Source organism: Hemiscyllium ocellatum, chromosome 1 (assembly GCF_020745735.1).
Source record: "Hemiscyllium ocellatum isolate sHemOce1 chromosome 1, sHemOce1.pat.X.cur, whole genome shotgun sequence".
In the NCBI taxonomy this organism is placed as follows: Eukaryota; Metazoa; Chordata; class Chondrichthyes; order Orectolobiformes; family Hemiscylliidae; genus Hemiscyllium; species Hemiscyllium ocellatum.
The window spans coordinates 46,911,507-46,937,724 of record NC_083401.1 but is presented as its reverse complement, the minus strand read 5'-3'; the positions used below and the strand labels follow the sequence as shown (position 1 = coordinate 46,937,724).

General features: G+C 41.3%; 1 protein-coding gene across 3 annotated transcripts in view; it reads right to left on the bottom strand.

The window, feature by feature from the left end:
• The window catches only part of LOC132833420 (WD repeat-containing protein 7), a 673,682-nt gene that overhangs the window by 401,135 nt on the left and 246,329 nt on the right, over positions 1–26,218 (bottom strand). For all 3 annotated transcript variants that reach the window (XM_060851797.1, XM_060851713.1, XM_060851878.1), the window contains one exon: positions 4,905–5,018. In XM_060851797.1, the coding sequence (XP_060707780.1) occupies positions 4,905–5,018 (114 nt within the window). The remainder of the gene's footprint in view (positions 1–4,904; positions 5,019–26,218) is intronic.

Here is a 26,218-nt window from a genome sequence, read left to right as displayed (position 1 = left end):
GAGCAAAACTCAAATCAAGACTTGGTTTATTGTTTTAAAATAGCATGGTATTAATGAAAACAAACAGCTATATATAAACAGCACTGAAACAGGCTTTTTGACCCAGTTGGTGCATATTGGCATTTATGATCTAAACATGCCGTTCCCAAACTATCTAATCTCACACAGTCTGCAAGTCATTTAACTCCTTTCTCCCTCACATACATATCTAGCTGCCCGATAGTTCTCCAGCCACTGAGAAAGACAAGACTGATTACGTATAATTAATAACTAAGTAATTGTTAACACTGAAACAACCAGGTCAAGTAATTTAAAACAGCTATAAATTTGACAATTTAAAGCAATGCTTTCTCTACAGAATTGCCATTTAGCAAATTGCAACAAAGGCATTGTCACTTGTCTTTCGAGAATAAAGATACCTGCACCTCCAGAACAACTCAATTGGTCATATGTTTCAAGTTGGGGTGCATTTATATCTTGCAAGAACAAAAAAACAAGTAAAATGTGATAGACTGCCATGTAATAGATTCAAGTGACATTTTTCTGTATAGAAAAACGTGTTGGAACAACCAACCAATCTGGCAATATCTGCAGAGCGAGAACCAGAGTTGGCATTTTAGATCTTTCTCAGAACAGATTTTTCAATTGCCCATTTTGCAGGTAGATTTTGGTTAATAAAACTAGAATTGCAGATCACTGGTGTTTCAGTCCTGGACAGAAACTGAACAATCCATCTTTTGTACCTATGCTCAACATGCCCATAAAAACACAGTGAACAGTGACATAATTGCAACTCACCCTCCTTGACTGAACTAATTATGAAGAATTGACACCTACATAGAAACCAGTGCAGGAGTTCCATCAGAAAACTTAGAGATACTTATTTAAATCTACAGATTTGAGCATGTCATAGAGATCTTAACAGTACATCTCAACACTAACCATACTAGCATTATATGGCGTATGGCTTTTATCAATGACAGTCATTCTTGCATGCTTAACTGTATATCTGTATATATGAGGCCTCTTACTGAGTTATTTGTATCATTGATAGTCACAGGTGAGGTGCCAGAAGACTGGAGATTGGCTAACGTGGTGCCACTGTTGAAAAAAGGTGGTAAGGACAAGCCAGGGAACTATAATCTAGTGAGCCTGACATCAGTGGTGGGCAAGTTGTGAAAGGGAATCCTGAGGGACAGGATGTACATGTATTTGGAAATGCAAGGACTGATTAGGAATAGTCAACATGGCTTTATGAGTGGGAAATCATGTCTCACAAACTTGATTTTTTTTTTGAAGAAGTAACAAAGAGGATTCATGAGGGCAGAGTGGCAGATTTCATCCAAATGGACTTCAGTAAGGCATTCGACAAGGTTCTCCATGGGAGACTGGTTAGCAAGGTTAGATTTCACAGAATACAGGGAGAGCTAGCCATTTGGATACAGAACTGGCTCAAAGGTAGAAGGCAAAGGGTGGTGGAGGACTGTTTTTCAGACTGGAGGTCTGTGATCAGTGGAATGCCACAAGGATAGGTACTGGGTCCTCTACTTTTCATCATTTACATAAATGATTTGGATGTGAGCATAAGGGGTATACTTAGTAAGTTTGCAGATGACACCAAAATTGAAGGCGTAGTGGACAGCAAAGAAGGTTACCTCTGATTACAACGGGATCTTGATCAGATGGACCAATGGGCTGAAAAGTGGCAGATGGAATTTAATTTAAATAAATGTGAGGTGCTGCATTTTGGGAAAGCAAATCTTAGCAGGACTTATAGACTTATTGGCAAGGTCCTAGGGAGAGTTACTGAACAAAGAGACCTTGGAGTACAGGCTTAGGGTGAGAGGGGAATGATATAAAAGAGACCTAAAGGGCAGCTTTTTCACTCAGTGGGTGGTACATATATGGAATGACCTGCCAGAGGAAGTGGTGGAGGCTGGTACAGTTGCAACATTTAAAAGGCACGTGGATGGGTATATGAATAGGAAGGGTTTGGAGAGATATGGGCCATGTGCTGGCAGGTGGGACTAGACTGGGTTAGGATATCTGGTTGGCATGGACGCGTTGGACCGACGGGTCTGTTTCCATGCTGTACATCTCTATGACTCTATTTGTAGTTCAGATTGTGGATCAGGTGATCAATGTGCATGCTGAGCTGGTGGGTTAGATATCAGACGTTTCGTCACCATGCTAGGTAACATCATCAGCAAACTCCGGTGAAGCGGTGTTCTATCTCATTTGTTATTACGTATCTTGGTTTGTGGTGGCGAGTGATATCAATTCTGGTTGTTTCTGAAAGACTGGAAAATGTGGTCCAAACTTGTGCGTTTGTTAATGGAGTTCTGGTTTGAATGCCAGGCCTCCAGATATTCCTACATAATGTTACCTATCATGATGACATCTGAAAACAAACTCACCAGCTCAGTGCACAAACTGACAACCTGAAATACACACACACACACACACACACACACACTATTTAAAATCATTAAAATACAGTAGAACCCCTGTATCCACGGATTCGGTTTCCATCGTTTCAGTTACCAGTGGTTTACGGTGGCCCAAAAATATTACATGGAACATTCTAGAAATAATTCCAGAGGCTGCCAGAGAGGTAAGTTTCCCATTTAAATGAGAGGGTTCACTACTATCCAGGGTTTCGGGCATCTGCGGTACGTCTTGGAACATATTACCCGCGGATACGGTGGGGGGAGCCTCTACATAAAAGCAATTCAACATTTGAAAAACTGTAATGAGCTTAAACGCGCTTACACGGCCCATAAATTATCTGAACAAAGTGTGGCACCCTTAATAATCAGGAAGCATTCATAGTCAACAGATTCGCAAAAACTAAAACATCACAAGCACTTAAAACATTCCAAAGTCTTAGATATGCTTTTAATTTATCTATTCAACAAAGTTCCATGACAATCACTTTATCTATGTCCACTGGTCTCACATGATTATACAAATGGCATCATGCAAGCTGAAGATTTCTCCCCTCAATTGTTCACATATTCCGTCTCCAGCTCATCATGTCAGCTGATTTTGTCAAATACCACAAAACTGAAAAAACACTATTTATTTGCAAAGGGAGTGCACTATTTAGATTTAGGATTTATAAACAAGATGTGGACATCATAATAAAGAAACTCTGGCTATTCTTGTAATAAAAAAAAACCTTACTAATAATTGTAACGCTATGTTGGAAAGATGTCTGAATATTTTCAGATTTGTGTACAACATTGAAAGCCGCCATTTTTAAAATGCCAAATTTAAAAAGGCATTATTTACTCAGTTAAAATGCAATAAAGATGCCAAATAAAGCTCGATATATCACAGAAGATTGAAAACATCCTTATTAGATTAGAGACATTTCATGATTATGCTAAAATGTTATTGCAAATTTCAGCATAGGCCATTTGGTAGGGGACAATTCTGAATGATTCAAGCAATAGCTACAAGTTTGACTGAAGCTCAGGTCCAAAACAATGCATTACCAGGGTGGGGTGAGGTAACAGTGTGTGTGAAATGGACAAGGAGACTTAATTGTTTCGGATGTGTACTCAGTGAATTTAAATGGCAGTTTACAAATACTCTCGTTAATCTATGTAGCAGCACTCACTAAGATGATGCCAAGATTTTTTTAGGAACTACTGCTCATTGAAGAACAACAGAGGCCCGCTAGTGCGCTGGTGATAAATTAACTAATATAAGATATTTAGACATTTCTATGATAATGAACAAGTTCATTATTTTGTAATATTTATTACTGAACGAAGAATACTCAATAGCTGGGTCTACTAAAATAGCTCAACTAATAAAAATATTGAATTTTTTGAGTGCAACATGGCAGATTTTCCACAACTGACGTCCGATTGGACCACACTAAATACGATGGTGACTACCAAATAACAATTAATTAGAAATGTAACCAAATGGGATTATCTTGCAAATAATATAATGGTACCAAAACAATTGTTCTTAAAGTCACATATAGAAAGATAATTAAAGTGGTCCAATAATAAGAAGTTGAAGTTATGAATTTATTAAAAACTCAAAAACAAAAAAAGTACTCATCTTAAAATGATACTATTATAGGACTGGAGCTAATTGTATTGTACTTAAATAAATTTGGAGTTTTTAAAAAATGCAGAAAGAAAGCCATTCAAACTATGCAATTAATATGTTCGAAATAATTTGAGAGTTTTGGAATACATGCTGGAATCATTTGATATCATAGCTGTCACTCCATTACCTCCCTTTTTCATCAAAATTCTGGAGAAACTAGAATCTCTATTTGATTACCAGCACATAAGCAATTAACGGTCAAATGGCAATGTCAAAAAAATCCCAAGGTACACAAGTCAAAATATAAAGCTGCCATACATCCTAAATTACCAAAAGTTGCCATCAGGAAATAGGGCAATTCCCAAAGTATTTGCCAAGGTCTGTAACACCGATATGCAAAGCAAAATTCATCTAGGTAATCACTTCCATTCATCTAGATAGCAAAACTCTATAAATGCTACTGCACACATAAATTCAAAGGTCACAACTAACAGTGTTTTATCAATAAATGAATACTCTGAATACAGCAAAATCATTGCAATTAACATTGCATCACAGAATTAACCTTTATAAAAAAGTATGAAGGTTAGAACAAGCTTGATCCAAGTGCTAGAAACTATTAAATGACAATTTTTAGTATGCAAATAACAACTGCTAACATTATTTTAATTTGGCAATGACTAGTTAACATCATACAATTGGAACAGAAGTTTTATATGGTCACAAAAGGTGGATACTTTCCGAGGTGTAATTTAAGTTTTCTTCAAAATAAAAACAACAAAGTATTCTTCAATAAAATAGTTCTTCACAAATTTGGAAATGGAACCACTTACCTGCAGTAATATCATCATCAGCTAAATCAGATTCTTCTTCCTGAATTTTGGCATCTGCCCCTTGTAAATCAGGATTTGCACTAACAGCTTGCATGGTTTCCGTTGTCACACCAGCTAAAAAGAAATCCATTTAAAAAACTTAGAATCACAGCTTTCTGCTTTTTTAAAAATGAAATTTGAATTAAGTTAATTTTTGACCTTTAAACCTACCAATTTAGTAATCAATACAATCTTTAGGCAGTGAATTAAAAGCTAGTTATACAATTACCTGTTTTGTTGGGCAAAGCAAGCTTCAAGCATGCAACAACGTAGTATAACTTACATGTAACAAAACATGCTAAAATAATTAATAAGAGAAACAGTAGATAAAACCAGGAAGTGGGAGAATATGAGACAATGCAGCTGAAATCTCAAAGGCTGGTGAAAATGAGAGGATAGACTCAGGAAGAACACTCCAAACTGTTGGGATACACTCCCTAATGGCTAAACTCTTAACCAAAATGAAGCAGACTGTGAAGCAGTTGTGAAATTTTTGAAGTGTAGTTGGTACAGAGATGGGCTGAAGTAAAACTATGGAGTGATTTTAAATTTTGAAAGACAAGGGAGATGCAGTCATGCAGTCAAGAGATGAGTGCATAGTAAAGGATACAGATTACACAGATCTAAATGATTTGTAGTTGGAATAGCACCCCATATTATTGAAGATGTTGAAGTTATTAAAGAGAACATCAGAGCCTTGAGTTTATGAAATTGGAAGTGATATTTCAACTGGAGTGGGTGAGAGTGAGTGAGGGAGTACATTGCTGGGTGGGCACATGAATGTATTGGTGGATGAGCAGATAAGTCCATTGGTGGTGGGTAGATGAGAGTGTGGGTCCATGTATGAATGAGTGGATGAATGGGTAGGTGAGTCAATGGGTGAGTGTGAGTGAATGGATGAGTGCATGAATCAGGGGGCTGTTGAATGGGTATTCAAGTGAATGGATGAGTGAGCAGATAGGTGGGCGGGCAGATGACTGAGTAAAAGATAGAGAGCTGGTGCATGGTTGCTTGGGAGGATGGGAGCAGCTAGTTGGGTCATGTTATGGTGTGTCAGCACAGAGTCAATGGGCTGAGTTCTTTTTTCTGTGCTATGGACCTGATTCTAAGTTTCCACATTGAGATCAATGTGAGAGACTTTAGCAGTCAGTCGGATGCAGCTCAAATTAGACCACCTGGAGTTTAAACTTTCCAGGAAATGACATTGTATGTCTGTGTTTCAGGATTTGCCCCTGGGTCTCAATATATTCTAGTACTACAGCTTCAGAGCATTACTGCTTCCAGTCCCAGAAACCCGATCGATTCATTTTTGGTGCCAAGACAAACTAGATGCCCTAGAATATGAATTTCATTCACTATCCAGGCTACAAAAACTGAAAACACCAGTTCAGTTTTTGTAGCATCACTCACCTCTACTCCTGTCACAACCCATTTACCACAATACTTTTATTTACGAATGGTCAGCACAATACTCAAATATTCATTGTTCCTCTGTCAATACCCAACTTTCATCAGGTGTAAATTTCAGATCATGCAAAACTTTTCTCAGTCTCCCTTCATTGCTCTCCTTGCTGACCTACAATGGTTTGCAGTTGCACAGTAGTCAAGCATTTAAATGCCTTCTTGAAATCTTACCAATTCAAAAACCATATTAGCTGTCCACTCATTATGACTGGACCCATTGATTCTGGTCCACAAATGGTGTCTGTAGACTCGGCACCTCATACCTATGTTCTGCAATTCTTTTCATAAAACAAAACACATCTGTCTTGCCCGTTAAGAAGAACCTCTTTACATATCCATTCTAATCTCTCCTCCTCCTTGATAACACCTTTAATATTATCTCACATTAAAGGTGCCACAGAGAAAGCAAATTATCCTTCAGTGTCAAGCTTTTTCCCTCTTCCTTCTGATAGATTAGCCAACTGACTATCCTTGAACCCTTATATCTGTATTTAAAATTTGAAGAAAACTTTTAAGAGTCAACTTTTACCCGATCTCCTCTTTTGCAACAACTAATCTTCACTGAATAAAATTTAGTCCCCTTAATATTTACTTAGTTATGGGCTTAAATGAGCCTGTCAAGATTCTCTACCTTGGAACCATGTTAAAGCTACACATAAAAAGATCAGCTGGGAATGCTTTTACTTCCCTCAACATTTAATCAATGACAGGAGAGTGCCATTTTTTATAATTTATACACAAGCTTCATGTTTGAAATGGAGGCTATATTTTGAACAACATGCTCTTCTTTGAAGAAAGGTCATGTACAGCTTAACACGAATGCTTTAACAGCATCTGTCTTTGTTACACAACTTCTCAAACTTGAATCTTACCACATTCTGTACTTGAATTTATTCAGGTATCTAATCAGATGCTATACAGTAAAAATTACTTTTATTTTGGTGCTTCAGTAGAATTTGGATTTTCATGTTTTCTCAATTTGTTTCCCGTAACACCAAGCCTACGATCTTTAGAGCTTTTATTAAGTTCAACTTTCCAAGTACAAAGCAATGTCAATAGATTACTTACAAAGTGTTTTACAAACTGATAACTGATAACACTAATTTAATAGTGGATACCAGATCCTACAGTATGGAGGTCTTGACAATGAAATATTTACTTACTATTCTCAGAATCCTTCAACTCATGTGAGAATACAAGGATTTGGTACAATGTATCTCCTATATATATGTGGTTCAATCCTCTGGTAAATTGAGCTTTCTGCCATAGATCAGTTCTACCCCAGATTCTTGGTGCGCTTTGATAGACAGACAGCCTGCCTCACATTAATTCACTTCACACCATTTTAATCGATCAATGGCAGGCTCCCCAGCCACTTTAGACAGTGCCTGTCTGGCTGTCTGCATGCACAGGAGTACACCAAAGCAGACAAATCAGTGCTCAGGAGCATGCACAGATTGAGAGTTCACAGTAGTCAAGGCCTTGAAGGTGGAGCCTGATGGGAATCCATGCAGTGTCATTCAGATTGGCTCATCATACATACCACGTGGAAGAGTTTCAATTTCTTACTTCATTTGTGACTAGGGCAGATGACTACGTGGTGGTATTCATGAGAACAGTACATGGCTGACTTGTACCTTTTAACCCTTTAAAATATGTGGCTCTCTGTCTACAGGCTTTTAATGATGTATGAGACAAGATCGATTTTTATAACTCATGAAATATCAGCATAAAATAAGGCATTTCTCATCCTTTCATAGTTTGGTCAAAAAGATAGTTTATGCTGCTCAACAGTAATTTGGCATATATTGCTTTTAGCACAAATCAGAACAGTTCTGCCACATATGCTCTAAATTTGTAGCATTTGGATAATTGCAGCCATTATTTAAGATATTAACTGATAAATATAATGAAAGCAAATAAAATGCATTTGCATTGCTTACTGACATAAGTATGACTCGATGAAATATTTCAAAGTTCCTAAGTAGTTCAGAATCCTAGTCATACACTACAGCGTTAATTGAGCTGTCGAGCAATCAATCTCCATCAATTAATCTATAACCGACTCAGAAATGACACAACAGTTCCAGTGCTTGAAAGCTTCGACAGCATAGATCTAAAACTATTGTTATCCTTCAATGTTATGTTACACTTATCATATCAGATCTCAAAGTACCCATGTACCTAAATTATCCAAAATGTTCAAAAGTTAACAGAAGGTCCCATCCCATAAAAATCTATTCTCCCTGCCATAAACTGTGAAACCAGGGAAATGTGATTCTTCATCCTCTCATACGGTATAATCAATTCCACAATTCAGAAAAATGCCATTCATTCTAAAGTAATTAACAAAATACCTTCATGAAAAGCCAGTGTTAATGCTATGACGGCCTCAGAAATTCCATTCTAGACCACGGAATCATCTGGAATTCTATCTGGTTAATGCATTTGCTGAACTAAGGGTCTTGGAATATTCTTTTACTCTCAAAAGTTTTCTAATATCCTGTCCTCTGGTGATCATTAATGCCAAATTTGTGAATTAACAATCTTCCTGCTGAATTCAGAAATACTGCACATTTGAAGCTTCTGAAATAATTTTCAATCAGCTGAAAAATTAAGCAATATCTTAAGTGCACTGATTAAATTTTTCAGTTATGCTCTTTGGAATGAAAATGACGTGTTTGATATAAGATTAAATGCTAAACCAAGAGCAGTACAAGACTTCTATGATCTGCTATTGGATTGCATTCAAATTTCAGAGGAATTTGTCATATGACAATTTAAGATCAGCAGGAATTTGTTCTTTGATATTGAATGGGGTGATATTGAATACCCAAGCATTCATGTTTAGTTGACAACCCGACTATAGTTATTGAACCCTAAAACTGGGCTTGTTTTCTCTTCATGGGAAATATAATCTAATTTACAAAATAATGTAAGATTGATATTCTTTACTTTAGCTGACAAGACTAAACAAAATAGCTCCTTCTATTGCAAATAGTCCAAGAATTTTCAGACCTACAAAAACCTGAAGGTCAATTTTTACTGAACAAAAAAAAACCAAATAATTTCTGAAAATAATCAATACACTAACTTTGCTTCAATACTGGATATAAATGTCAATCATTTCCATCAGGTAACAATTACAACACTGGATTACACAACCCTAGTCAGATCTTTCGCATTTCAGGGATTTCAATGTTTAGGCCAATTTCTGAAATTTTATCAAAGAATTTGAAGCAAGTTAAAAGAACATAAAATGAAATAACAATTGAGTTAGAAAAAGGAAAACCGTAAAACAGTAATCAATGCATTTCCAACATGCTTTATAGCTATTTTCAAATGCAACTGGTAACCCTTTTAAATCTCTAAAGCCTTTAGAAGCAGCTCTCTTCTCTGTAAATATCACGAAGTAGCTGGCATTTTCAGCAAGTCCAAGCGTTCTCTCAAACACCAATTCTCTTCAATCAATATTGATTTTAAAAATTTCAACAGCTCTAAAGAAAGATTCCCAAGGAAAACACAGCAGCTGACTTTGTATTGATCAGTTTGGCGCTCTATGACACTATTATACTCGTGCTTTTCTATGGAAACCTGGGACGTGATGCAAAAATCAAGCTCAGGCCTAGTCCTGAAGTAATGACTACAACTTTTCTACTTATATTCAGAAACAGATTTCATGTTGTTTTTCTTTGCATCAATACTACTAATAACAATAAAAGGAACTAGTATCATCCAAACAAAAATGCTCTCTTTGAGCCTAGGTCAAATTTGCTTTTACTACAATACAATGTTTCCATGTGGTAACATTAGGCTTGACAGAGTGGCTGATAGGAGGGGCATCTATGCTGAATGATAAAAAGGGATTTATGAGAGAGGGAATATTTACCACTGTTGAAAGCCTGTAAAACGCTGCAAATTGCTCCAAATTAGATAAATAATGCTCAATTCAACCAGGATATCACACTTATAGAACAACAAGCATAATAAAGCAAGTTTCCCATGTCGCCATCAAATTGACAAGAACAGTGATGAAGCATTTGCTTTCCATTCATTATTTCAGTCAAGGTACGATGTTTTATGAGCGTTGCTTGATTTTAAAAAAATCTTAAAGCATTTCCTAAAGTTAGAATTGAAAGTTTCAAATGTACAAAATGTCACTTTGCAAACTTACACCAGAGGATAGGGACATTTAATTTCAAGGGATCTGAGCACTGATGCTAAGGCTAGCATTCCTAAATGCCCTTCAGAGGTAATGGTGAGCTGTCTCTGAGGGTGCTACATTTGTTAGAGTCATAACTATCACAAAGAAATATAGTTGTATTTATTGGTGACCAATAATCTCCAATTTGGATCTTCACTGCATGTTGGTGTCTGAGGCCAAACTTCCTTCAGTTGTTTCAACAATGACAATCCCTCCAACATAATGTCAAGTATGGACTGTGAAGTGACAAGAAGTGATTGTATCATACAAATGCCAGACCATGACCATCCCCACCAATAAAGATGCTAACTCTCTCTCCTCAATATCCAATACTATTACCATTGCCATAGGATGCATGGTGGCTCAGTGGTTAGCACTACTGTCTCACATTGCCAGGGTTTGATTCCACCCCTTATGACTATCAGCATGGAGAATACACACTCGCCCCATGTCTCAGTGGGCTTTCTTTAAGTTTTCTGGTTTCCTCCCACAGTTCAAAGATGTGCTGTTTAGGTAGATTGGCCATGTTAAATTGCCCATAGTGTCCAGTGATGTGCAGGTTAAATGGACTAGCCATGGGAAGCGCAGGGTTACAGGGACAGGGTACAGGTGGGGTCTGGGTGGAATGCTCTTCGGTGAATCATTTCAAGTGGGCTGGAATAGCCTGCTTCCACAGTGTGAGGATTCCGTGATTACCATTCCTATACCATCAACATCACTGAACAGCTGTACTAATGCTGTGAGGACGAAAGCAGATTGGAGTCAAAGAATTCTGTGGCAAGGGATTAATCTCCTGACTTGCCAATACCATAAAAATGTAATACTATAAGATGTAGGGACATTTAGGCTATTCCGCCATCCAGTCTGCTCTGGCATTTAATAATGGCTGACATGTTCTCAATCCCATTCTCTTGCCTTCTTCCCATCAGCTTTGATTGTCTTATCAATCAAAACTCCATCTCTGTCTTAAATACACTCAGTGATCTAGTCGTTCATAGAATTTGTGGCAAAGAGTTCCACAGATTCACTACTCTCTGGCAGAAGAAATTCCTCCTCATCTCAGTTCTTCACTCTGAGGTTGTGCCTTCAAGTCCCAGTCTCTCCTACTAGTGGAAACATCTCCACATTCACTCCATCCAGGCCTCTCAGTATTTTCTAAGTTCAATCAGATCTCACATCCCCCCAGTCACTAAACACCATCAAATACCTACCCAGGCTCTTCAACTGCTCTTCATATGATAAGCCCTTCGTCATGAAAATCATTCTTATGAACATTCCCGCTCCAACACCATCACATCTTTGCTTAGATACAGGGTTCAAAACAGCTCACAATATTCCAAATGCAGTCTGACCATAGCCTTATTCAGCCTCAGCAATACATCGCTGCTCCTGTATTCCAGCCCACTTGAAATGGATGCAAACATTGCATTTGTCTTCTTATTTGCCAACTGAACTTGCATGTTAACCTTAAGGAATCCTGAAGTAGGACTTCAAGAATACAAGAGCAGACATATCCCTTCGTGTTTCAGATTTCTGAACCATTTCCCCGTTTAGAAAATAATCTATGCTTCTATTCTTCTGACCAAACTTGCACTTTCCCTTATTGTACGCCATCTCTCACTATTTTGTCCATTCGTCTAGCTTATCTAATTCCATCTGCAGCTTCCTTGCTTCCTCAACACCATCTGGTGCTCCACCTATCTTTGTATCATGTGAAAACTTAGCAAAGTTGTGGTCCCAACACTGAACTCAATGGAACTCCACTAAACACCTGAAAAAGACCCCACTATTCCCGCTTCCTGCCTTCTGCCAGTCAGCTTATCTTTTTATCCATGCCAGCACCTTGCCTCTAACCTAATGTAGCGACCTCCAGTGCAGCAGCTTGTAAAATGCCTTCTGGAAATCCAAATAGCTCACATCTACTGACTTTCCTCTGTTTAATTTGCTTATTATTTCCTCAAACTTCTGAGAGATTTTCAAGATATGATCTCCCCTTGGATGAAACCATGCTGACACAGGCTTTTTTGATCATGCACTTCCAAACGCTCTTCAATCTCATCCATAATAATGAACACTAAAGTCTCACTATCAACAGAGGTCAGGTTAACTGGCCTATAATTTCCCATCTTCTACTTCCATCCCTTCTTAAATATTACATTAGCTATTTTCTAATCCATTGGGACCTTCTCTGACTCTAGTAATTCCTGAAAGATCACCACTAAAGCCCCGACAATCTCCTCAGCTATCTCATTCAGAACCTTGGGGCTGGAGTCCACCTGGTCCAGGTGATTATCCACCTTCTCCTTCGTGATTGCCACTACATTCATCTCTGCCCTCTGGTTCTTGAAGTTCTGGTTGGTTGGAGATCCTGCATAGAGAAGGAGTCTTGTTCAAACCTGTGCATAAAAATGTTGGCATATTGGGGTGGCATCAACAAGTTTCATCCCACCATCAAACTCACCATGGACGACTCTGAACCCACAGACAACCTCACAATGCTACACTTCTCCAGCTTCCACCGAAACATATTAAAACAGCCATCCACTATGGACAAGCCCTACGCATACACCGGATCTGCTCAGATGAGGAGGAACGTGACGGACACCTGGAAGTACTCAAGGAGTACTCACAAGAACAGGGTACAAGGCTCAACTCATCGACCACCAGTTCCGACGTGCCACAGCAAGGAACCGTAATGACCTCCTCAGGAGACAGATATGTGCTACAACTGACAAAATACCCTTCCTTGTTCAGTACTTCCCAGGAGCTGAAAAATTACGCCATGTTCTTCAACATATTATCAATGTGGATGAGCACCTCACCAAGACTTACCCCACACCTCCACTACTTGCCTTTAAACAACCGCCAAACCTCAAACAGATCATTGTTCGTAGCAAGCTGCCCGGCTCTCAGGACAACTCCATACAACCCTGTCATGGTGGACTCTGCAAGACGTGTCAGAGTGTGGACATAGATACCACCATTACGCGTGGGGACACCTCCCACCTTGTACATAGCAGGTACGCATGTGACTCAGCCAACGTTGTCTATCTTATACGTTTTAGGCAAGGATGCCCGGAGGCATGGTACATTGGGGAAACCGAGCAAAGGCTACGACAACGGATGAATGGGCACCGCACAACAATCAACAGACAGGAGGGTTCCCTCCCAGTTAGGGAACACTTCAGTGGTCCAGGACATTCAACCTCGGACCTTCGGGTGACAATCCTCCAAGGTGGACTTCGGGACAGGCAGCAGAGGAAAGTGGCTGAGCAGAGGCTGATAGCTAAGTTCGGTACCCATAGGGAGGGCCTCAATCGGGACCTTGGGTTCATATCACATCACAGGTGACCACCATTGCATTATACACACACACACACACAGATACTCCTACACACACACCCATTCTCACATACACACGGACATACGTACACACAGACACCCACACACACCCTTACAAACACACAAACTCCCACACTCACACATGCACCCCTCACAGACTTAAGACACTCTGCACTCACTACACACACGCGCGCGCATACACACACACACAAAGACCCACATGCACACACATATTTTGTGGGGTGAATTGTACTTGCAGGGTTACATTGTACTTTGCTTAAAAACTGCATGCATTCATGTAGAACTCTGAGCTCAAAAACTGCATGAATTTATGTAAAACTTTTTAGAGTGGAATCAATCTAAGCATCATGGCATAGACAGAGAACACAGGGGCTAAAACCTTCAACATATTGTCTAGCTATCACCATTGCTAACAGCTAACCTGTGAATGCAACTTTTTTAAAAAAAGTTTTGTGATTTACACATGAAATAAGTGAAACTATCACTGTATTCTAACAGATGAAAGGCTTAACAATCAATTTTTCAATGTATAATTTCAGTTACATCACACTGTAAATTTTAGCTATAAATTCTGTGTTACGATTAAGCTCTCCACTTTCACCTGATGAAGGAGTATCACTCCAAAAGCTAGTGTGCTTCCAATTAAACCTGTTGGACTATAACCTTTCGTTGTGTGATTTTTAAACTTTGTACACCCCAGTCTAACACTGGCATCTCCAAATCATGACTAGTCATAGGGATGTACAGATGGAAACAGACCCTTCGATCCAACTCGTCCATGCCGGCCAGATATCCCAACCCAATCTAGTCCCACTGCAATTTCAATTGGACTTAAAAAGCAGAACCATTGTCTGAGCAAAGCAGCCTGCTTGAGCAACTTAAATATTCATTCCACCAGCACCAGAGCACAGTGAACCAACTCCTCAAATCTCCTTCAACAGCATCTTCCAAATGTGTAACTAGAGAAGCATCAATCTCCTGCAAACACCAACATGCGAAAAGTCTCTTCCAAAAAACAGACCATCCAGATGTGGAGTTGTTTTGATATTCCTTCACTGTGATTTGGTTAATATCCTGGAATTTCCAGGCTACAGTGCTGTGGGTACAGCAGGTAGGAGTCAAATATTGAAAGATGGCTGTTCACTATCACCTCATTAAAGACAATTACAAAACAGGCACCAAATTATGCCCTTGTCAGTGATGCTCACATTGTGAGACTGATTACGAGAAAGCACAGTGTCATAAAACTGCTTCTTCAGACAAGTTTTTGCTCACCTTTCTAATTTTGTCCATCAAGATTTGATATGTAGTAGTTTTTCATTTTGCTGTCTATACAGCAAGTTTCTCAAAAATCAAGTCTATTTTGGAAGCCAAACTGTTATGTTGCCTTAACTTTTATACTGAAAGTTTGTCAGTTTCTGCATAAAATAGCTTTGCCACTTTAGCACCAGAAAAGTAAAGTTCCATCTACAGATGACCACAGTGCTGTATTTATACATTTCCTGTTAAACCTTCAGAATCAATGCCATTAATGGGTAAACTTACAAGAGAAAAAAAAATTCTTAAGCCAAAAAAAAAACACAGCCTGGCTCCTAGTTATATTTTAATGCAAGACTGCAGTGTGGTCAATTCTTCAAACCACTGTCCCCAATGAACAGCCCCATTGGTAAATATGGTGGGGCTGAGATTTTTCCCGGAATTTGCACAGCCGTGTCCAATTGCAATTTGCTTATTGTATTGGAATATATTGAGGATATTGAAAGCTTTTAATATCACTTTAACATTGTGGGATGAAATAGAATTTACAGTTTGACATTGGAGTACATGTCACTACTTACATAAATCTAATAAGAAAATGGTAATGAATGCCTCACTGGTGCCATCAACCAAGAACTAAAGGATGCGTTGCAAGCATGGAATCATTCATAACAAGAAACAAACTTATTCTTTGATAATCCTTCAAGGAAAGAGGAGGCCCAGGAAGTACTTACTCAACAGAATACAGTCAGTTCTGCTATACGTCAGTAGTTCCATTCTCATGCAATCCCATGTTGTAAGAAAATTGTCTAATAGCAGCACCATTTAAACTAATAGGGCCAGAATCGTGTTATAACCAACACGTGCTTTAAAAGTTTCTGCTATAGAAACAGTATCCTCAATATGTCAATCATGTGACACTAAGTTCGCATTAACAATAGCAGAACAATCTGTACGTCATTTCCATTCATTCAACCCAAGGTTTTTCTTCACATATCATAAATAAAGACAAAAGATGAATTTTGTTCCACCAATTTGGATGTGAGAATTCCAAGACAAACAATTTTAAATTGATTTGTTGTAAAACTGGTAAAAACATACTACATGAAATAAAGTTTGTTTAACAGTTAATGTTTTCTTGCTTTGATTCAATAAAGCCCCATTTTAAACAAAAGGGTAAAAGCAGCAAGTCAACTCCTGTCATTGGGTCCAACGCAAGAGCAGTTGTATCAGAAAAACTTTTATCAAGACTGTTCTAACTATTTATTGAATGTCCAAAGAAACTTCATGGGATTGAATGGCCTCCTTCTTTTCCTATATCTTATAGTCTACGATCATTTTGACTGCAATATATTTTTTCCAAAATCGCCTCAACACATTTCAGCAAATTAAATATACACACATAAATTTACTGACTGAAAATCAAAGATGTAGCATGTGAGAAACTTGAAAATAAAATAATTAGAGATTATGAACTAAGTTTAGAATATTTTAATTGTATAGCAGGGCTGCAACCAAAAAAACCCGAGGGCAGTCATGAAAAATCTGAAGTTGGGTACTATGTAGTTAACAGGGAGTAAAGGTAACGAGATTTAAATCAGAGGTTATCTGTGGATAAATTTTTCAATAAATCCTGTGCTACATCAATTAATATTAACAAGGATAGTTCAATTGTACATTTTGAGTAATAACTCAAAAGCCAATCTAGCTCAGAATTGTAATCAATGATGGTATAAATATTTTTAAGCCAGTGAACAAGAGTAATGGAAATAAGTATATATGTATTACATGTGCTCATTTACCAATTTCATAGGCAATAGAGAGGAGTACTATCCATTTGATCTTGACCTATTTGGCAGGTTTTCTTTTAAATGCTAATTTTCCATCTTACTTTTATATAAGCTAACACTGCACCTTTAACTTCACATTTAGAATCTTCCAGGACATACCATTCACATTTTAATTACACTGTTCATGAGACAGAACACTTTAAACTTTAAGCTCATACCTTTCTAGGCTAGGATAAAGATTGCTTTTCTAACCAATTTGCTTTATGATTTTAAATATCGGAACCAAATACCTCCTTGACCTGCCTGTTTAGCATACAGAACTGGAGTCCACTCAGCCTCCTGTTAGTCATGCAAAATACGAATCTGCTGAGTTGCCACTGAAGTTTCTTCAAGTCAGATTTTATTTCCTAAGATGGAACACTCAAAAGTGAACACAATGATGGTCCAAGAAGATGGAAGCAAATTGATCACTGAAATTAAGTTGCAGAGAAAAGTGCAAGGAAACTTGAATAAGTACAGAGTTTACCATTAAAAGGTAAGTATGATTAAAATTACTTTTCATTCCCTCTGATTCTGTCTTTTTAACCCATGTATTAAGGCAGGACAGTGGAAATCTAAGGTGGTAGAACTTGTGTAACGTGCAAATTTCTGAATACTGTAAACATCCAAAAAAATCAGGAAGCTTCAAGGTGTCTTCAGATAGTCTCACTCAACGTCAGTTTCACTGATCTTGAAGAACAGTTCAGGGTCAATATTTTGGTTGGAGAGAGAGAAGGTCCCAACGCATAAATGTCAGAAGAGAAATGTTAAACAACTCAAAAAGAATTAGACAAATGAAGAGAAGTAAATAATAACACACAAGGGTGGAAGAAAGACTCCTAAGGTGGATGATCAAACAAGAGAAACACAAAGAGCTGGAGAAGAACTAGTATTCTTTTGGCAATGTGACATTTATCACGACAGCAGATTAGAGACATAGAAAGGCACAAAGCTCTTTTGTGCTTTAATCATGAGGATGAAGTATTTCAAATCTGAAATACCAAGGGACTAGGAGTCAAAGGGGGAGGTGATGGCTTTGAGCAATTATCACTAGACTACTAATCTACAAACTCAACAAATGGTGGTATTTGAATTCAATAAAACAAAATCTGGCATGAACAATCTATCGATGATCATGATCCGTTGTCAGGAAAACCCATATGGCTCACTAATGTCCTTCAAGGAAGGAGTTTTTGCTATCCTCACCAAGTCCGGCCTACATATGACTCCAGATCCATAGCAATGTGGTTTACCCACAACTGCCCTCTGAAATGGCCACTCAGTTGTACCAATTGCTACAAAGTCTCAATGAGGAAATTAAACTGGATGGATCAGCCAACAAAGGCGGAAACAGACCATCGACTGTGCAAAGTTCTCCTTGCTAATGTCCGGGGACGAGTGCCAAAATTGGATTGGCTGTCTCACAGACTCGTCAAACATCAAGGTGACAAAGCCATATTCACAGATCATAATATACAGACAATGTCCCAGGCACCACTACCACTATCACCAGCCCTGGATATGTCCTGTCTCACCGGAGGTAGCAGCACTGTGACATAAAGTCGGGAAGGAGTCCCCCCTGGGAGCCCTCAACATCAACCCTGGGCAGGTTAAACATGGGCAAGGAAGCCTCCTGCTGATTACCACATGCTGTCCTCCCTTGGCTGATGAATCAGTCTCCATGTTGAGCAATGCTTGGAGGAAACACAGAGGGTTGCAGGGGTGCAAAATGCATTCTGGGGGGTGAATTTCAACGTCCACCAGCAACAGTGACTCAGTAGCATCACTATTGATCGAACTGGTCAGGTCCACAAAGACATAGCTGCCAGGCTGTGTCTGTGATGGATGGTGAGACAACCAACAAGTGGAAAAAAAAGCACTTGACCTCATCCTTTGCACCTGCAGGCAGCAGATTGGATCTGCTCACCGCACAGTCCTTGTGGAGACAAAGTTCCACCTTCACATTGAAAAGAACCTCCATCATGCTGTGTGCCACTTTTACAGTGCTAAATGGGACAGACGTTGAACAGATCTATCAACTCAAGACTGTGCATCCAAAAGAGGCAATGGGCCATCAACAGCAGCAGAATCATATTCCAACACAATCTGGAATTGCATGGCACCGCATATCCCCACTCAAACATTCCACTGAATCAGGGTTGATCCCCTGGTTTGATGGTAGAGTGCAGGAGGGCATGCCAGGAACAGCGCCAGGCATACATGAAACTGGAGGTAAACCTGACAAAGTTACCAAGCAGCACTAATTGCATGTCAAACACCATAAGCAGCAAACGAGAGCAAGAACACTAGCTGACCCCACTTGAGCTCTGCAGTCGTGAAAATCCAATAATGAATGATGGACAATTAAACAACTCAATGGAGGAGGAGGATCCACAAATATCCTCATCCTCAATACTGGAAGAGCCCAACACATCAGCGCAAAATATAAGGCTGAAGCACTCACAGCAATCTTCAGTCAGAAATACTGACTGGATGATCCATCTCAGCCTTCTCGAGTAGTCCTCAACATTACAGATACCAATCTTCAGTCAAATTGATTCATTCCACGTGGTATCAAGAAACAGTTGGAGACAATGGACATTCCAAATGCCCAGCAACAGTATAGAAGACTTGCCTCTCACCTAGTCAAACTCTTCCAATACAATTACAACACTAGCATCTACCTGACAATGTAAAGAATTGCCCGGATATGTCGTGTACCTAAAAAGCAGAACAAATTCAACCCAGCCAATTATCACTTCATCAATTTGCTCTCGATCATCAATACAGTGATGGAAGGTGTCCTCAACAATGCTATCAAGTAGCACCTGCTCAGTGCAGCCCAGCTTGGGTTCCACCAAGTGAGACTCGAACCTCATTACAAGATGCAAGATTTTATCAAGCAACTGGATTCAACTCAATATTGCGATTTTAAATAAATTACATTAATGCCCTGATTTAACCTCAAATCTATCTCAAAGAATGTCTTGCCATTTTTATCACTGCTTCTGCACGTTAATAACTTCCAAGAACTCATCTGTGCCCCTCATTTTTTCTCTTCAACTTGCTTGAGATGTGGACATCATTGGCAATGCCAGAATGTTCTGCCTATCCCTAACTGCACTTGAATGGAGTGACTTGTTAAGCCATTTCACAGGATAGTAATTCCTTTGGATCTGGAATCAGATATAGGACAAATCAAGTAACAATAGCAGATGTCCTTCCCTAAAGAATACTAGTTTTTATTGCAATAAATAATAACTGTCATGGTCACCATTCCTTATATTAGTTGTCTATTTCAGATTTATTCTTGAACTTTAATTCCATCAGCAGCTATGATGGGATTTGAACCAGCATGAGGCTGTGAAAGGCTCCGAGGTAAAAACAAGGACTGCAGATGCTGGAAATCAGAGTCTAGATTAGAGTGGTGCTGGAAAAGGTCAGGCAGCATACAAGGAGCAGGAAAATCGACATTTCAGGTAAAAGCCCTTCGTCAGGAATAGAGACAGGATGCCTGCAGAATGGATAGATAAGTGAGAGGGGGGTGGGGGTGGGGAGAAAGTAGCATCGAGTACAATAGGTGAATGGGGGTGGGGATGGAGGTGATAGGTCAGAAAGGAGGATGGAAAGGGAGATAGACAGGTAGGACAGGTCATGGGGACGGTGCTGAGCTGGAAGGTTGGAGCCGGGGTGAGGTGGGGGAAGGGGAAATGAGGAAACTGGTGAAATCCACATTGATGCCATGAGGTTGAAGTGTTCTGAGAAGGAAGATGAGGCGTTCTTCCTCCAGGTGTTGGGTGGTGAGGGATCGGCGGTGGAGAAGGCCCAGGACCTGCATGTCCTCGGCAGAGTGGGAGGGGGAGTTAAAATGTTGGGCCACAGGGCGGTGGGGTTTATTGGTGCGGGTGTCCTGGAGATGTCAAATACTTCTTCTGCCGCCTCCGCCTCAGAGTTTACTTTTACAATCAGGACTCCCGCCCACTTTCCAACCTCCTCACTGGAACACGAGGTGGCGCCAATGCAGTCATCACTGTAGTGGAGGAAGAAGTGGGGAGTGGTGCTGGTGTAACTATAGAAGATGGGCTGTTTTACGTAGCCAACAAAGAGACAGGCATAGCTCGGGCCCATACGGGTGCCCATGGCTACCCCTTTGGTCTGGATGAAGTGGGAGGATTCGAAGGAAGAATTTTTAAGGGTGAGGACCAGTTGAGCCAAACGAATGAGTGTGTCGGTGGAAGGGCACTGTAGTGGACTTCGGGAGAGGAAGATCCATCCACCTGGACACCCCGCGCTGGCCTATTACCTGCCCTCGATTTCTTCATTTCCAACTGCCGCTGAGACATTAACAGCTTCAACCCATCTACCCCCTCTCCCACTCCAACCTCTCACCCTCACAACGCGCAGCCCTCCACTCCTGACTTCATCATCGAGCCAGCTGATAAAGGGGGTGCAGTGGTAGTTTGGCGCACTGACCTCTACACCGCTGAAGCCAGACGCCAACTCGAAGACACCTCCTCCTATCTCTCCCTTGACCACGACCCCACCCCCCCATCACCAAACCGTCATCTCCCAGACCATACAGAACCTCATCACCTCAGGAGATCTTCCACCCACAGCTTCCAACCTCATAGTCCGGGAACCCCGCACCGCCCGATTCTACTTCCTTCCCAAGATCCACAAGCCTGACCACTCTGGCCGACCCATTGTCTCAGCATGCTCCTGCCCCACTGAACTCATCTCTACCTACCTCGACACTGTCCTATCCCCCCCGGGCCAGGAACTCCCCACATACATTAGAGACACTACCCATGCCCTCCAACTCCTCCAAGACTTCCGTTTCCCTGGCCCCCAATGCCTCATCTTCACCATGGATATCCAATCCCTCTACACATTCATCCGCCATGACCAGGGCTTTCAAGCCCTCCGTTTCTTCCTCTCCCGACATCCTCAACAGTACCCTTCCACCGACACTGAACTGAACTGGTCCTCATCCTTAACAATTTCTCTTTTGAATCCTTCCTCTTCCTCCAGACCAAAGGGATAGCCATGGACACTTGTATGGGCCCAAGCTATGCCTGTCTCTTTTTTGGCTACGTAGAACTGTCCATCTTCCGTAGTTACACCACCACCACTCCCCACCTCTTCCTCGACTACATTGATGACTGCATTGGCGTCACCTCGTGCTCCAGCGAGGAGGTTGAACAATTCATCAACTTCACCAACACGCTCCAGCCCGACCTTAAATTCACTTGGACCATCTCTGACACCTCCCTCCCCTTCCTGTACCTCTCCATCTCCATTAATGACAACTGACTTGACACTGGTTTTTTTTTTAAGAAACCCAGTGTTTCTAGCTCCCACAGCTACCTGGATTATACCTCTTCCCACACTACCTCCTACAAAAATGCCATCCCGTATTCCCAATTCCTCTGCCTCTGCCGTATCTGCTCCTAGGAGGACCAGTTCCACCACAGAACACACCATTTGGTTTCTCTTTAGAGACCGCAATTTCCCTTCCCACGTGGTTAAAGATACCCTCCAACGCATCTCATCCACATCCCGTCCCTTCGCCCTCAAACCCCACCCCTCCAACTGTAACAAGGACAGAACGCCCCTGATGCTCACCTTCCACTGTACCAACCTTCGCATAAACCATATCATCCGCTGACATTTCCGCCACCTCCAAAAGGACCCCACCACCAGGGATATATTTCCCTCCCTACCCATTTCCGCTTTCCGCAAAGACCGTTCCCTCCGTGACTACCTGGTCAGGTCCACATGACCCAACAACCCACCCTCCCTCCTGGTACCCTTTCCTGCCACCGCAGGAATGGCAAAACCTGCGCCCACATCTCCTCCCTCACCTACATCCAATGCCCCAAAGGAACCTTTCAAATCTGTCAAAGTTTTACCTGCACATCCACCAATGTCATTTATTGTATTTGGTGCTCCCGATGCGGTCTCCTCTACATTGGGGAGACTGGACGTCTCCTAGCAGAGCGCTTTAGGGAACATCTCTGGGACACCTGCACCAATCAATCCCACTGCCCTGTGGCCCAACATTTTAACTCCCCCTCCCACTCTGCCGAGGACATGCAGGTCCTGGACCTCCTCCACCGCTGCTCCCTCACCACCCAACGCCTGGAGGAAGAACGCCTCATCTTCCGTCTCGGAACACTTCAACCCTATGGCATCAATGTGGATTTCACCAGTTTCCTCATTTCCCCTTCCCCACCTCAGCCCAGCTCCAACCTTCTAGCTCAGCACCATCCCCATGACCTGTCCTACCTGCCTATCTTCCTTTCCACTCACCCTCCTCTCTGACCTATCACCTTCATCTCCAACCCCATTCACCCACTGTACTCTTCGCTACCTTCCCCCACCCTCCTCTCTGACCCATCACCTCCATACCCACCCCCATTCACTTATTGTACTCTATGCTACTTTCTCCCCACCTCCACCCCTCTCTCATTTATCTCTCCACTCTGCAGGCACCCTGCCTCTATGCTGCCTGAGCTGCTGTGCTTTTCCAGCACCACTGTAATCTAGACTGTGAAAGGCTCCGAGTCTAGTCAGATACATTTGGAATATTGAGAGGAGGTTTGGGCTCCACATCGAAGGAAGGATGTGCTAGCCTTGGAACGAGTCCAGAGGAAGTTTACAAGACTGATCCAAGCAATGAAGGGATTGTCACATGAGGAACAGTTGAGAATCTGGGTCTATATTCTCTGGAATTTAGAAGGATGAGCAAGACGTCTGATGGAAACTTCCAGAATCCTGAGAGACCTGGATGCAGTGGATGTGGAGAAGATGTTTCGACTCGTAGGAGAGATTAGCACTCGAGTGCACAGTCTCAGAGTGAAGGGACAACCCTTAAGAACTGAGATGAGGAGAAATTTCTTCAGTCAGGGTCGATTAATCTATGGAACTCATTGCCACAAAGGCTGTGGAGGCCAAGTCAGAATGCATTTAAGACAAAGATAGATAGATTCTACATTAGTAAGGAGATCAAAGGTTACGAGTAAGACAATGGGATCGCAAACCATTATGGTTCAGCAGACTCAATGACTCAAGGTGGCGCCAGAGTGTGGTAGCATTTTGCGAGTCATCTAAAGCAGATCCTCAATTCAAAGTCTATCAGTTACTAACAATGTTCTCTTAAATCTACTTTCAGGTTTGAAGATTCTCCAATTGATAAGGCCCAATTACCAATGTTAAAGAATGCAAGCACAGAGAGAGATTAGGGGCCTACTGACTCCTCCTAAGTCCGGCCTCCTCTTGGAAACCGATGCCTGGCCAGCTTGGGAACAAGACCTGACCCCGCGGTGGGCCAACATCATGGAGGCCCGAGCAGACTGACTGCAAGACCCCCTGGAGACTCATGAGTGTGACTAGTGCCCAACATCCCATCGGACAAACCCACTTACCTTGTTAACACTGGAACCGTAAGCCAAGAGAGATCAGAGGCCTTTCAGCTTCCCGCAGGCCCGACCTAGTAGAAACCAAGAACTAAGGCACGACCAGCATGGGAATAAGACTTGACCCCACAGTAACCAGACATCGAGGAAGCCCAACCGAATTCACCACAATAGCTTCCCTGGAACACTCAAGGTTGTAACTGGTGCCCAGGGCCCCACACTTACCTCTTGGAGCAGCAAACCTTCCTCATCGATGCCCAGGATCCACTAGAAGCAGCAACCTACCGAAAAAAATGGGAGATGCGCTGGACATCAGATGAGAATGAAACTTCAGTGTTTCAAGTCCCCCTCTGTAGCATACTCGTGCCAAACGTCCAAGCCACTGAAAATAAGTTGGATGACCTTAAAGCTAGACTCACTTTCGAAAGGGAATTGAGAGACCTCTAGGTGTTCTGTTTCACAGAAACATGGCTCACTCCTGCTACACCTGATTGTGCCTTACAACCTGAGGGTCTCGGTTTACCAAGTAGACCGTTTTCCATCCTCAGGCAAGGCAACAGGATGGTGGAATATACATCCAAATGAACACCTCCTGATGCTCAGACGTGGTGACCCTGGCAAGTTACTGCCTCTGGGTCTAGGATACCTTACAGTGAAGTGCCATCCCTACTAATCTGGACGAGTTCATCTCCGCTATCCTGAAAGCTGTCGACATCACATCCATACAGAAGTGAAGAGTAGTCACGACTAAGTATAAAGCATCACAAACTGTCTTTTGACAGAATACCTGGAGGCCTTGATCAAGGTAGCCAGTGATTTCAACCGCCAAGCTCAAGATTGTGCTTCCAAAATACCAGCCTGTCCTACCAGAATTCCAAACATCCTTGATCAATGCTATACATCCATCAAAGATGCCTCCTGCTCCATCCCCCTGTCTGAATTTTGGAAAATCAGATCACAACGTTGTGCTCCTCCTCCTGGCTTACAAGCAGAAATTGAAACGTAAGAGCCCAGGACAGAAAGTAGTGCAGTCTGAGGCAATGGAACGGCATCTATGGCAATGTGCAGAGTCAGTGGACTGGTCCATATTCACGAATTCAACAGCCAACCTCAACAAGTTTGCCACTACAGTTACAGATTCTTCTGCATGCTGAAGAATCAAATCCAAATGTTCTCCAACCAGAGGCTATTGGATGAACCAGGAGATCCCCTTCCTTCTGAAGTCCAAGCCTAAGATATTCAAGTCAGGCAATCCTGAACTAGGTAAAAACAATGACTGCAGATGCTGGAAACCAGAGTCTAGATTAGACTGGTGCTGGAAAAGCACAGCAGTTCAGGCAGCATCCGAGGAGCAGGAAAATTGATGTTTCGGGCAAAGGCCCTTCATCAGGAATACAGGCAGAGAGCCTGAAGGGTGGAAAGATAAATGAGAGGAGAGTGGGGGTGGAGAGAAAGTAGCATAGAGTACCTCGGATGCTGTCTGAACTGCTGTGCTTTTCCAGCACCACTCTAATCTAATCCTGAACTATACACAAAATCCAAGTGTGCCTTCACAAGCCCATCAGAGATGTCAAGGAACAATACCAAACTAAGCTTCACACCAAGACCAACCACACAGATACAGGGTTTGTGGCAAGGCGCACATGACATCATGGACTTCAAAGCCAAATCTAATAGAATTACGGGCAACAGTACATCCCAGCTCGATATATTCAATGCATTCTACGCTCACTTTGAACA